Source organism: Stegodyphus dumicola, chromosome 1, assembly GCF_044657685.1.
Source record: "Stegodyphus dumicola isolate Sdum_Otavi_A_Nest chromosome 1, ASM4465768v1".
In the NCBI taxonomy this organism is placed as follows: domain Eukaryota; kingdom Metazoa; phylum Arthropoda; class Arachnida; order Araneae; family Eresidae; genus Stegodyphus; species Stegodyphus dumicola.
In genome coordinates, this window is record NC_140768.1 from 266,207,211 (window position 1) to 266,221,486 (window position 14,276).

The 14,276-nt window shown below is 32.7% G+C and overlaps 1 protein-coding gene across 3 annotated transcripts in view; it reads right to left on the reverse strand.

Annotated features, from left to right (window-relative positions):
* Nucleotides 1–6,619: 6,619 nt before the first annotated feature.
* LOC118194552 (putative monocarboxylate transporter 5) overlaps nucleotides 6,620–14,276 on the reverse strand; it is a 50,575-nt gene continuing 42,918 nt past the window's right edge. For all 3 annotated transcript variants that reach the window (XM_085806534.1, XM_035365692.2, XM_035365694.2), the window contains exons 5-7: nucleotides 12,318–12,663; nucleotides 7,536–7,823; nucleotides 6,620–7,238 (exon numbers count right to left, since the gene is read on the reverse strand). In XM_085806534.1, the coding sequence (XP_085662660.1) occupies nucleotides 7,030–7,238; nucleotides 7,536–7,823; nucleotides 12,318–12,663 (843 nt within the window). In that variant the 3' untranslated portion in view covers nucleotides 6,620–7,029. The remainder of the gene's footprint in view (nucleotides 7,239–7,535; nucleotides 7,824–12,317; nucleotides 12,664–14,276) is intronic.

Here is a 14,276-nt window from a genome sequence, read left to right on the forward strand (position 1 = left end):
TTTTAAGGTGACGGATTGCAGAAAGCGAGCCCAATTGCAGTTTGGCCGTCCGATCTTTCAAAAAGTCACCAGAGAGTGAAAAATATTCATTGGAAGTTCCACACTTTTGAGAAGATTGAGAATACAAGGCCACCACGCATAATCGAAGGCGCCCTTAATATCCAAAAAGACCAAAATAGTGTACAAGTTTTTCTTTTTACCTCTCTGAACAATTTCATTCAAGCGTGAAAGAGCCTCTTCCGAGCTTCTTTGAGGTGTAAAACCGTACTGATTACCAGAAAGGAAGTCTCCATGGCGGAGATACCAGCAAATTCTGTTAATAAAATGCTTTTCCAAACACTTACCTAGAGCAGGAAGTAAACTTATACATCTATGGTTATCTAGGTGAGGAACCCTAGACTCATTTCCTTTAGGAATAAGAATCACCTGAGCATGTTTCCAAACACATGGGAAAATGCCAACATTTAGGCAAACGTTAAAAAGTTTATGGAGAAATTGAGAAAACATTAAATGAAGCTGTTTAATAATCTCATTTGAAATAGACTCAGGACCAGGTGATTTATTTGGTTCCAGCATTGAAATAACTGTATTAACTTCATCACAGGAAAACATAGGATCAACAAAAGGAGAATAAGCAGTACGCGCAGACTGACGGTATTCCTTATGCAAATTATTATCATTTTCCTCCAGATCCGAGGGGAAAGATTTCTGAAGCACAACAGTAATTGTCTCTTATAAAGAGTTGGTTGCCTTTCCAGTGGAAAGACAAATACCAGTTATTTCAAATTTTTTCATGAAATCTCTACGTGTAAATCCATACGTGTAAATCTTTTTCCATACATTGTGAACATCAATGGTCGAAAGAAATGTTTTCCAAGACTGAGAGTTATCATCGGCAAGCTTTTGATTGTACACTTTTCTACATTCAAGGTATTAACCTTTATAAAGTTCTCTAAGAGGCGGACTTTTACAACGCTGAAATCTACGCCTAGAGGCATTAAGCCTCTTTCTCATACAAAAAATTTCGGTAGATCACCAAGGAGCATTGTGCTTACCATGATTCCTAACAGGTATGTAAATTAAAGATGCCTGGAGAAGAACAGAACTAAGATTCTCAACAAGAGTATTTAGGCAAGAACCGTCAGTACAGTCGTTAAGAATATCAATGAAATGGGTGACACGAGAAGAACAAAATTTTCGAAAACGATCTCAATTTGCTCTGCTTGTATTGAAGATTTTAAAAGGAATATTGAGGTGTCTTGCAAGAACGTAGAGGGGCAAAGTTCAAATTCAATCATCATGTGGTCAGAAAGGGATTCTTTTTCAGACAGCCGCCAACTCGAAACATTCTGGAGAAGATCTGAGCCAATAACAGTAACATCAATATAACTAGAACCTTGAGCTGCCTGAAACGTAGATCCATGATATTCATTAATAACAAATAGATTGTTTGTAGAAATAAATTCACTCAGTTTATCTCCACGAAAATCTGAATAGGGACTAAACCATGATTCAGATTTGCCATTAGAGTTCATACACCAAACCAGTCGATTAAGATTTTTGGACATAAAGACTTGAGTAATTTTATGAAGATCTAAATCAATGTTTCTTGAGGGTTCAAAATAGTATGAAAAAAGAGTGAGCACAGTTGTGCCAACAGTAATATCCAAGGTGACCATATTGTAATCCGTATTTTTATAATCAAGAAATGTTGATCGAATGATGATTACCGCCTTTACATTGTCAGAATTAGGATCATAATAAAGTCTATAACTGCCAGGGTATCCTGGAAGAAATTTCTTATAATAATGAGGCTCCTGAACCAAAGCACAGGCAATATCATCAGCTTCCATATTTAAAATGAGCTGTTGTGTCACAGATTTAGACTTATGAAGGTTTAACTGCACACACTTTAGAACGCGTCTAGTCAATCTAACCATAATAAATTCGAGACTGAATGTTCTTTCTCATAAAATCATCACTAGGACAGCATTTTGAAAAGGGCTTGTGATTAACATTCACTTTTTTATGGCTGTTATTTGTTTTATGATTGAAGCGGATGCAATTTATACAAGCTACAGCATTCATATTCGAACAATCATATGCTCTGTGTTCTCCAGAGCAGTTAAAACAGGCTGTTCGCTCTCGACATTCATCAGCACGATGGTCCCGAACAAAAGCGATATCAGTGTTAGAATTTTCTATTTTTAAAACAAGCTGCTGAGTAGCCATTTTCGAACGATGAAGATTAAGTTGAATAATTTTAAGAACAGAAATGGGAAATGTGAGAAGGACAATTTTTGGAGAAAGGCTTATGCCTGACACCAACTTTCTTGCCAACATACTTGACTTTGCTATTATAACGAATGTAATTTACACAAGCTTGGGTTTCTTGAGTTTGGCAGTGCTCACTTTTATGTTCTTTAGCACATTTGAAGCAAGCAACAGAATTTCTGCAGTTATCTCCTTTGTGAATGCGGTGGTCACTTTATTATTGAGGCCCCTAACAGGTGGACCACCACCATTCCCTCCTATGAAGGGACAGACAATTTACATGCATGGCTTTCTACGGGATTTGAGACTGGGTTTTCGGTACGGCTGTCGGAGTCGCTAACTACTATTCCGCTGAGCGCCTCTGAAAATAAAGTTATGTAACATATAAAGAAAAATGTTTGTTTACGTTAAATCATATAAGATATGTAATAAAGGATTTGGAGTTCAATAATCATCGTAGACTATAGTTAAAGATATATGTGCCAGTACATGCTGCGATTATCGTAAAATGAAATCATGAGAAACGAACCGAATAATGCTGGCCTTTAGATTGCATAATCAGTGCACAATCATAATAATCTGCTATCTGTACGGAAAAGTGACTCTGACCGTCGAACTGAAGGTGCCAGGCTCGAATCCCAGAGAAGACATGGCTGTAGTTTGTCCGTTCCTTTATAGGAAAAAATGACGGCAATGACGTTAGGTGTCTCCCTAATAAAGAGATCATCTTTTCCTGTCTTAGTAGTGGCCAACGCCTATAAACGGCTACAGCCTGCCATTAGGGTATAGTAAGAGATTGCATAATCATACTCACATGTCATTTTTAGTAAAAATTTAGAAAGAAAGTTCCATTCAGTACAATCCTAATGTAAGTAATAATACTTACATTAGGATTGTTAATTATTAAAATTGGAAATGTCTGTATTAAAGAACTCCAGTTATTAGTCAAATTTATTTCCTTCTTTTATACTTAGTTGTCTCGACATTAGTTAAAAATGTATTCGAACTTTAAAAAAAATTTCTTATGCAGTCAAAGAGTAGATAGTAGATACATAAGCTGGTATGAAATGCAGCGCTATATTTTAAACATAAATTGTAAATGGATAAAACATTTCACTAATCTACGATTTATTTACAAGACATGCCATTGCGTACAAAGGAAAATACATCAGTTTTAATAATGTTTGCAAAACGAGGATGTCATATAAGATTAAAAATAAGGCATTTCTTCAGACGGATTTTGAGACTCCAGTTTTATAAAAATGATGAAATAGATATAAAAATAGGACTTATTACAGATAACTATTAATATACTTGTATAATAGAAATTGCCAATTTATAATCGATATGCTTTCAAGCGTTTTCGTCTTGAAAGAAGATTTTCATTGAGGAAATTTTACAGGAAACTAACTGATATTCCTCTGAAAAGCTTACATGGCTATCCAGTCAGCCATTAAGAATTGTATGAAGTGGGAGGATAATTTCTCTCTAATGAAGAGAAAAACATTGCCGGTTAGTGTGCTTTATCAACTACGAAAACAATATACATAAAAAGGGTAAGAACGTTTTTATCAGTCAGCGTAATAAAATAAGATTAAGTGTCCTGTTGAACAATGATAAGCACTCATAACTGCATCTGCTAGTGACTCCACATATTTAATTGTATTGAAAGTTATCGAACGTTGATAACGTAGAAAAGAAAACACTCGAGAGTGAATGCAAGCCTCCCGCGAAATCTTCTCCATATCATTTTTTAAAGATATAATAATCTATAGAACGATTTAAAGTAAATAGTTCTAGAAGCTAATACTCCCACAAAGAGGAAATTCTGAAGAAATGAAAGCAAAACACGAACAAGAGACTACGTCTAATTTTAATTTTTTCAGTTTTAAATTCATTTATTTATTAAATGTACCATGGAGAGAATTCAATGTAATGCTTTTTTTTTCAGAAGTATACATATAAATGTGTGCACACACATGTATTTAACATTGTTTTCTGGACCTGCAGTGGATCATGCCAAAACTGCTCATCAGCGTTTTTAGACGATTTTATTCTTAAGTGGAGACGTCAAAGACAGTGTGCGATTACAATATGCTCTTAGGGACGCTACGTTTTACCCTCAAATGAAATAATATTTTAAAAGACAGTTTAAATCATAGAGATTCTTGTATGATAAAAAATAGAGCTGCGTTTAATACCTCACCTAGTTGAGTGACATCAACAGCATATTTATTGTTATGTGATAGTTTTGATTTCATAATTCTACCATGATTTATTCATTAAGACAATGCAATATAGAAATTACAAATTCCTATTTTTAATTTTCCAGTTTTAATATTTCGGATTCGTTTTCAATGCTGTTTAAGTTATACTTTTTCCTGGCAATGGTGGAAACCGAAATTATGAATAACACCCGAGGTTTACACAGTGTTAATAACGTATCTAGCACAATTCAAATTTTAAACTCTTTTTTTAAATATTTCTTCAAAAACTAAAATTTCAAGAGTTTTACTTTAAACCTTCTGTTAGAACAAAGTGTTGATCCATTTGTTTGTATTTCATCCCCAAAATATTTTTTTCTTTATTTGTATTTGAAAGAGACAAGACACGCGACAATACATCACGATTCTCAGAAATTGATTTTTCCTTCTAATTTTACTATGTTAGCTAATACAGTTCCATATACGTCTATATTTCTGTAATTAATTTTAAGAGCCTACTCTACAAATGTATACGAAATCATTTGCAACTGTTTATTTAAAGTAGAAAAACATAATTCTCTGGCCGCACACGGCATATATTAATTTATTTTACAAAACCGTTTGTACTTATTTGTCTGATATTAATGCTGTAATAAAGAAATTCAAGTGGATAAAAGTGCGCAGACACACGACGGAGCGTACAGCTCTCAGAAGTCGCTACTGCACAAGGAAAACAATAGCTTAGATTATTTGAGTAAGCCCAAGACGGCTCTCTGCCTTAGAGATGCCTTCGCACAGGACTTTCTAAGAGTAACTGGCTCATATTCGTATAATGCATGGAGAAAATCTAGAAATCCAATCACGCATACAGCCCATTTGCCTAGGCTCAAACCCACAGCGAACTATCAGTACTTAACAATCTTAACCGACCATTGATGGGGCACGAACAGACTAACCTTTGCCTGTTTCACTGGTATATGCAGTGGCGGATTTACGTATCAGCTGAGAAAACTATAGCTTAGGTCCCCCAACCCAAAAAATTATAGCATATTCCATATTAAAAAATTGACTCATATCCTTCATAAAGTGCCCCATATCTGAAATAGGTTAGGATCTCGTCAAATCTAAATCCGATCCCGGCTACATGGTACATTTTGCTGCAAGCGGTAGCAATGTGTGAGAATGTATACTTCATTAGTATGTTATAATAATTTACATAGTTTTCTCACTTTAGGATGCTGTAATGACATTTCATTTATTTTTAGTGAAAAACAAAAACTATTTATTAGACCACACCGAAAACGTAAATGAGTGGAGGATGTTCTCGTCTGATCGAAGAGACACGTTTTGCTGTATTCAAAACAACTGAAAAATTTATGCATTATTTGTGAACAAGAAACGAGTACTTCTAACGAACACACTTTGAAACACTGTTTTAAAAGCAAATTATTAGACTTGCAAACAGAGTTTAAAAATTATTCTTTCGAATAAGAATAGAAATAAATTGTTCTCCTTCAAGACTCACGAAAGTAGAATAATAAAAATGTTTTAATCGCCTAAATTAATGTATTCTAACCTTTTAAATTTTGAAGATTATTTTTTTATAAATATTTATAAATATTTTTGTATTTAATTTAATGGTAATTGTATACGTCAATGAAAATTTCAATGAACATAAGTAAATTACTTGGTCTTGGCGGAAAGAATAATTACAGTTCTCAGTACCTTGAAGATTGATAAATGGAATGGCTTTGATTATTAATTTCAGTGTCACACAGCGAATAAAAAAGTCACTATATTCAATATTCCAAATAGGTTTCTTATTATACCTGCTCCTTCAACATTACCGAGAAATTTATAATCTTAATGCATGGTTTTAAGAATTTTTGTGATAAAAATATTAAAAAATAAGAATAATGGAACCTTCTTTTATATATAAGCACTGCTGAATGTTGTTATTTACGAATGATATCGAATAACAAGAAAAAAGTAAAGCCGTGTGGCTTATTCGGTAAATATTCTAATGCAAAACAATTAAAAATCAATGTTTGTACAATCTTTTCTTTGCTTTGACACAAAAGAATATTTTGAATATTATGCATATTATGCACAAATGTATATTCTTGCGTAATTAGTAACTCTTGCTCTTGTATAAACTTTATTGGATCTTAGTAGATGTTAACATAGTTAAAGTTTTATAAGTATAATGCTGATTCATTAAATATGCAGAAAAAATAATTTCTGTAGAGATGCAATCAATAAGTTGAAATCAGTTGTTTGTCCACTATCATTTGCAACAAACTTCACTGCAAAAAGAAAAGCCAAAGAACGTTGCAGATCGGCAATCAGCAGATGATTGACAGTACAAAAGGTTACTTCAGAATGCTTCACGAAAGTTTTGCGCTTGCGTTTTATCCTTCGTTCTTTCTCTTACCGGCTTTATTCGGAAAGAATATTTTTAATGAAAATCAGAGTTGGTACATACTCTTGTAGTAATGTCTTTTACTGGCTTTTCTTTCCTGATAATGTAATGTCACTCTTCTTAATTTAGTCATATATTTTTCTCATTTAAATTTGTTTCTTTGAGGTTACGTGTGTCGACGACATATTTGTCCGTATCATTGTTTTCCATTTCTTTGTTTTTATAATACATTTTAGCTAATACTGGTTCCAAAAGCCACAATAGTCCAGATACCACTGAAATGGCTCCAGTCAAGTAGAACACACCGTCATATGAGCCTACGTAATCCCTAAAATGACCTAAAATTAAGAAAATAATTTTGTTAGAAACGTGTTTATTAAAACAATCACCGAGAAGAAATAGAAAATCACAAAATACCATTATTTATTTTCTGCAATAACAAAGTATTATCATTCAAAAAATTAGAATACTTGAAGTTTGGATTAGTAATTTTCTTATTATCTTAATTATTAAAAAAATTATCATATATTTCACGTAAATGGGAAAGAAAGGGAAATAAATACCTGAGAGTTCCTCAACATAAATAAATAAAATACCTCAGGAAAGTAAAAGCATTTTTTTTTCTTCGTACTTACCGATTAAAGAGGGAATGCCGAAAGAAACTAACCCAGACAAAAATCCAACACAGCCCATGCCAATAGACTGCATTTCTTGTTCTACATATTTCAATACCAGCACTGGAAAAAGGACGAGTATAGCTCCCGATGTTATTCCATACAGAGCCAAGAGTGCCATGAAAGTATACAACTCAAAAGCAAAAGGAAAAAGAGCTGTGAATATTCCTTCTAGGAAGAGAGTCAGGGTCATGAAGGCTGGAATTGTCACGTACTTCTTGTCCGTAACCCAACCAAAGCAGAGCCGGCCTAGAGAAAGAAATCATAATTAAGGAGATTTAAAAGGATCTTGAAGTTTAGTAAGTGAGAAATTTAAAGCAACATCGTCTATTCATGGCTACGGGGTTTTAAAATGTAAAGACTTTCTTTCCATTATCATTAAAAACAGACGAAAGATACTAAATTGATCTTTTCTCTCCCATGTTACTAATCAGACTATTGTCTGAGTTCAATTCATTTAGAAAGTTATTTTTGCCATATTAAAGGCATAAATACTTTTGAGGTATCAATACGGGATATATCAACCATTAGCAGAAGAATGAAAAATATATGATGTTCTATCTATTTAATTACTTCGTTGCATTTATTTATTTATGACGAATAGAAAAATTAGTAATTAAACCGAACTGGTATATTTCTGTTTTATTCTTAAAATTACAATATACACTCATTAGAAAAGTTAGTAATTAAACCGAACTGGTATATTTCTGTTTTATTCTTCAAATTACAATATACACTCATATCATATCCACATCTTGATATAAGGAATAAATAAATGAGACTAAGTTGCGATGTCTTCATTAGGAATTTTGGGAAAGAAAATTGCCATGTGAAATTATTAAAACGGGAATGCTTGACGTTACGGACTGAGTATAATATACAGGAATTGTTAGCTTGGTGAAATATGACCTAGGATATCATTCAAAAAAGTTTCAAAATATCCGGAATGTGAGATACAATGGAAAGAATTAAAGATAATTTATCACTGGTGATCGTATACATTTTCAACTACGCTAGCGAATAGGGTTACAACAACAACAGAAAGATGATGAGTGATCAGAAATTTCATTGATTAAAAGATGAGTGATCAGAAAAAAAAATCAAAAATATAATTTGAAAATTAAGCACACCCTGAAAAAAGAAAACGTGGCGGATGCCCTGTCAAGAAATAACGTCAGACGACGAGGGGAAAGAAATGATGTTTGTCAAGAAAGCAGCAAAAAATTTTGGATCCGTGGAAAACGATAGAAATGGAGTTGTATGTGGACTCAGAAAAAGTCGTCTTATTTAAAAGTCGTCTGACAATTTCGAACATCACTATATGACCGGCATGAGGAACAGACAGTGCACTATTGAAGTTATAGCTAGCCTTCTGTTCTATTCCAAATGTATAAATAAAAGCAACATATCACGCCCGATTACCTCAGTTAATTTAAGATTAAGTATTCTACAGGAATTGTTTGACGCACCACTATCGATCCATTTGGGAATCAGAAAAATAGTGTAAAGAGTCAGGTTATCAGTTTTGGTAGCCATTTGGGAATCAGAAAAATAGTATAAAGAGCCAAATAATCAGTTTGTTTTGTTCCATTACAACGTTAATTGTTACATTTACCCATCAGTTAAAGTACATTTGTTATATATTTCCATTAACTGAATACGTTATAGGAGCCATTAGGTTAGTTTGGAGCACGAAACGTGAAAAACGAGCAGTGCCCTCGCATGGTCTCGAACTTGGAGAATGAAACGAAATTTCGAAGACGCTCCGAGTGTGCTACCGTTATACCGCGAAGGCATGCAGAAAAGAGGGAGAAAATAAAATCATAATATCAAGTCCTGAAGAATGTGCCAGTTAATTAACGATATTAATTATAGCCTAGACAAATATAGCCCAATAACTGATTTCCAAATAAAACTATTGGAATCGACTTAATAAAATTCCTTTTTTATTTATTTAAAATTTTATTTATTTATTTATTTAATTTATTTATTTAATTTATTTATTTAATTTATTTATTTATTTATTTATTTATTGTACTTAAGGTAGAACTAAAGGAAATGAGGTAATGTAAAATGGTGCCACTTCGAAATAACAGAAAATTCGGATAAAATATGAGATCGCAGACATTTCGAGCATAAAACATTTTGCCAATTTCTATGTAACAGAGTCACCTTTTAAAGTCTCTATATCTGTATTTTAGAAAATATAAAAGCGCATTAAAAGCAAGGAAATTCTTTTAGATGTATTTCTCATTATTATTAATATTGTGTGTTTGAGTTAGTTTAATTCGCATTCCATTTTTGAGTTATCAAATGTTTCGGTGTACTTGCTGGGTTAAAAACATCAGCGGATATTTTTTCTTCGGTAACTAATGACTGCAGTAACAGAAGTTACTACGGTATGAGTACTGAAATGCAAAGTATTTATAACTTTTCTTCGGTCTATCATTCATGGGAACATATACAATTCAGTATAATTAGGAAAGTTTAAGCTTTCGATATGGGGTAAGGCTTTGTAGCCCAGATACCCGAGTGATACATCACTCTACTGGAGATATACACTTGCTTCAGTCCTCCTGACATTTCTAAAAGCGCTCAAAGAATGCCTGTTTGATATCTTGTACAGACAGGTTGTTGTCTGGTTTCGGATAGCTTGAATTATATTGAAACTTTCATCTTACATTGTAAAGACATTAAGATATTTTTTTTGGAAGCAGGCAAGATGACAAATTAGCAACGCCTTCGTCGGGAATCGAACCGCGGACCTCTGGAATATCAGCCCAGCGTGCAGAACCAGTACACCACAAAGGGACGCTAAAAAAGCGAGAGAAATATCTTATAACATTATTACTAATTGATGAGATAAAGCAGCAAAATAAAAAATAGGTGCATTGTCCATTCTTCCAAATAATTTTAATAAAATGCGTGAATCACATTTGGCATTATTATCAGTTATAGCAAATATGCCAAATTTCAAAACACGTCAATATATAAATTAACGTATACCTTGGGAAATTTTTAATTAAAACCCTAATTTCTTGCAGATATGCTTAGAAATATATCTAATTTAAGATGATGGTAAAAATGTTATAGGTTCTATTTCAAACATTTTTTCGAAAAATTTCGAAAATTACTAAACATTACAAACTGAAAAATAAATCAGAAAACGTCTACCAATTTTATTCGGATTGAACCTAAATTTCGAATTGTGAAACAGGGAATCAAGTAAGTTTAATAAATAAAAGAGATATTAATAAATATATACCAAATTCAATTAACACTGAGGAGCTAAATTTTGAGAGCTAATGTTTTAAAAACTACTTGTTTGGATGCATATTTAATATTTGGATTTCTTTTTTTCTTTTCTCAGTATTTAATTTTATGTTATCATTTATTCAATAATCTTGTTACTGGCAACATGTTTTATTTTACTATTGAGATTTTGTGAACGGCAACAGTTGTTCATGTTTAATTTCGGTAGAATAGCGTTATTAGCTGCACTAAGCTGCAGGCATTTTTCTGTTAAAGAATATTTCATGTTTAGAATATTAATAAAGTTTGTCTACAAGGCTGATTCTTTTTAGTTCAAGGCAACTATTTCGTAAGTTAAAGGTCAATTTTAACATAGGATGCAAACATAAACATTTTCGAAACGTTTTTACTTTCTTACTTTCATAGAGGCAAGAAAGAAGCTGAGGCTCACAAAGAGATATGGGGAGTTTATTGTGTTGATTGCCTAATGGGATGCATCGGCCAGAACGTTGGTCAACTTCAAATAAAAATTCTCCAGAATGAAATTTTTTAAACCATTTCCGACTGGTATATTCCTCGGTGTATAGTGGTGAGTATTCCCGCTTGTCACGCGAGCGACCGGGGTTCGATTCCCCGCTTGACAGCCGCAAATAGGTACCTTGAACTAAGTAGAATCAACTTCGTAGACAAACTTTATTGATATTCTAAACTTGAAATATTCTTTAACAGAAAATTACTGCTGTACAGTGAGCTTAAGGACGCTGTTCTACCGAAATTAAGCATGAACAACTGTTGCCGTGCACAAAAACTCAATAGTAAAATAAAACATGTTGCCAGTAACAAGATTATTGTATAAACGATAACATAAAATTAAATACTGAGAAAATGAGTCAAAAGGAAAACGAAATACAAATATTAAATATAGATCCATACACTGCTGGTGCGAATTTTAGAAAACTTGGCATTCTAGCTTAATTTGAATTATGGAATCGAAATACGGAAAAGAGGAAAAGTCTGAATTAGTGTCAATGAATTAGTGTCAAATACTTATGTTAGAACAAAGCTATATATAAATCTAATACATATACTAAATTGCGCTTTTGAAATGTGAGAAACGCACGTTAAACTTCGTTATTCGGCCAAGTACAAAAAGGGATATTCAGAGCTAGCCTTTTTTTTTTCCTTTCCTAACTTTTTGTTTTTTTTTTCCTTTTTTTTTTGTGTGTGTGTGTCTGTTTGTGCAGAGTGTACCTCGTAGATGTGACATTACTCCGAATTGTTGGAAGAAACTAAATAAAATATTCAAGATTAATTACAGATTCACAAAATCTTGTAAATATTTCAAATACACATTGCAGTTTAATTGTGTCGAATAAAATTGGACTCACTATGTATGTTTGTAAGAGAAACCATGTTTTATTGTTATGCGGGAGAAGAAAGTTATGTGAATAAGGTAGATTTTCTGCGTGGAATTTATAAATGCAAACTTACCAATCAAATCTCCTATGGCCATGGCATTTATAAGGTATTTTCCATTAGTTTCTGGTATGCCTTTGTCCTTGCTGTAATCAACAATGACCGTGAGTATGGGTATTAAAATAATGATGTACGTCAACATGGATAAACTGATCAAAACATATACAGGATTCGTGTAAAGCTTCGCAATACTGATGAAGCTTTCTGCAATGGAGATGCGTTTTGGTGCTGGTATAGGTTCTTGGCTCGGCGTGGCTGAAGAATGCAACTCTGCGAGTTCTACTCTTTCTCTTTCTCTGTCTAAAACATCACCTGATATTGAATATACAGATGAACTGCCTTCTCGTAACACGTATCCATTCTGAAAAGGAATCGGATATAAATTCGAGTTCCTCACGAATATACCTATTGTAACGTAATAGACATTGAACAAAAAATAAGCTATAAATGTAAATGCAATACAACAAAAATCTTCTTAAAACAATAGAACTTGTAATTGTAAGCGTCTTGTTTTGTTATCTTAAAACTAAAACCTAGTTTCGGAGATTTTGTTGTAAATTAAGCAGCAGTTTATTATGCACTGGCCTTTCTGCTTTTAAGCTATGTAAGTACTCCTTCCAAAAACGTCATGAAAAATAGCTAAACTAGGAAAAGATGTGTTGAAGCAACTATTAAAATCTGCTTAACTGAGATTTGTTACGAGAATAGATTTATCCTCGCTTTGAGTTCCGAAAACTTAATGATTAATTATATCAGACTTATTTGAAGGTTGATATTTAAAGAGAGTAATTCTGGTTATTAGCAATAAAATTCTTAATTTTGCTTAATAGTACGCACTAGTAGAAGTCATTCTCCAAATTACTGAAGTCATTCGCCAAATCAACTTTGCGCAGTTTTGAAATAAGGAGAATAGTGAAATCTTATTAAGGGGTTACCACTGCAACCAGGACAATAAACTACCCATTAAATAGAGTTACGTGTTACCTGAGGCTGTAAGACTAGCCCTGTTTTCGATAAAAGTCAACAAAATATATATATATATATCTACATATAAAATTTGAAAGCATTTAGCAGCGTATACTTAGAATTCCCGATGCAGTGTTAAATGTTGGCATACATACGGTTTTTCTATTTTTTCTCAGTTCATCACATCAGTATTCAGCTTCTTCATAACGTATTTATCCCGCCTTCTTAGCTGGCCTTCGTAGTGTGGTCGTCTGCACGATGGGCGCGTATTCCAGTTTCCGTAGTTCAATTCCCGGCAAAGGCGTTGCTCATTTTTCATGTCTCCTGCTTCCAAAATAAAAACTTAATACCTCTATATCTTACTAAAATAGCTAATAAACGTTTTTTGCATTTTATTAATAACTTTCTTTGTGTTAACTTTATTTATTAAATGAAATTTTCTTTGCACTTATGCCACAAAAAATTCAATTCAGCAGTAGAATCACAAAATATTTTAAACACCATATCTTTAGAATTTCCGATAAATAGTCTCGCCTCGTTGGCGATAAAATTCTTTTATTCCGTATAGTGTTGCCACTGCTCGCTTTCAAATCTCTGAGATTGTTAATCAAAAATTAATTCAAGTTTCACAAAATATGAAATAAATAATAAAAAAATATATTGACATTCTACGAAAATATTAAATATTTTTAACTAAACAGATCATAAATTAAATGCTTTTTAATTATTAATATTAATACGATTCAAAAGTAAGAAACAAATATTCTAAAGAACTGCGTCTACTGCTTAATAGCTTAGTTTGTAAATTCACAATAGACAGATTCAATTTAAAAGAAAAATGTCCTTCATTTCGCCGAATGGAAACAGACTCGAATGAAAAATGAAAAGACGCATTTATAGTGTCTCTATGAAAAATCCCATTTCGAGACCAATAGCCCTTTCTGGGGTAATAAATAGAACAAAATCATGCATTTTGCTTAATTGTCTGTGATGTTTTCTTGAATTCTA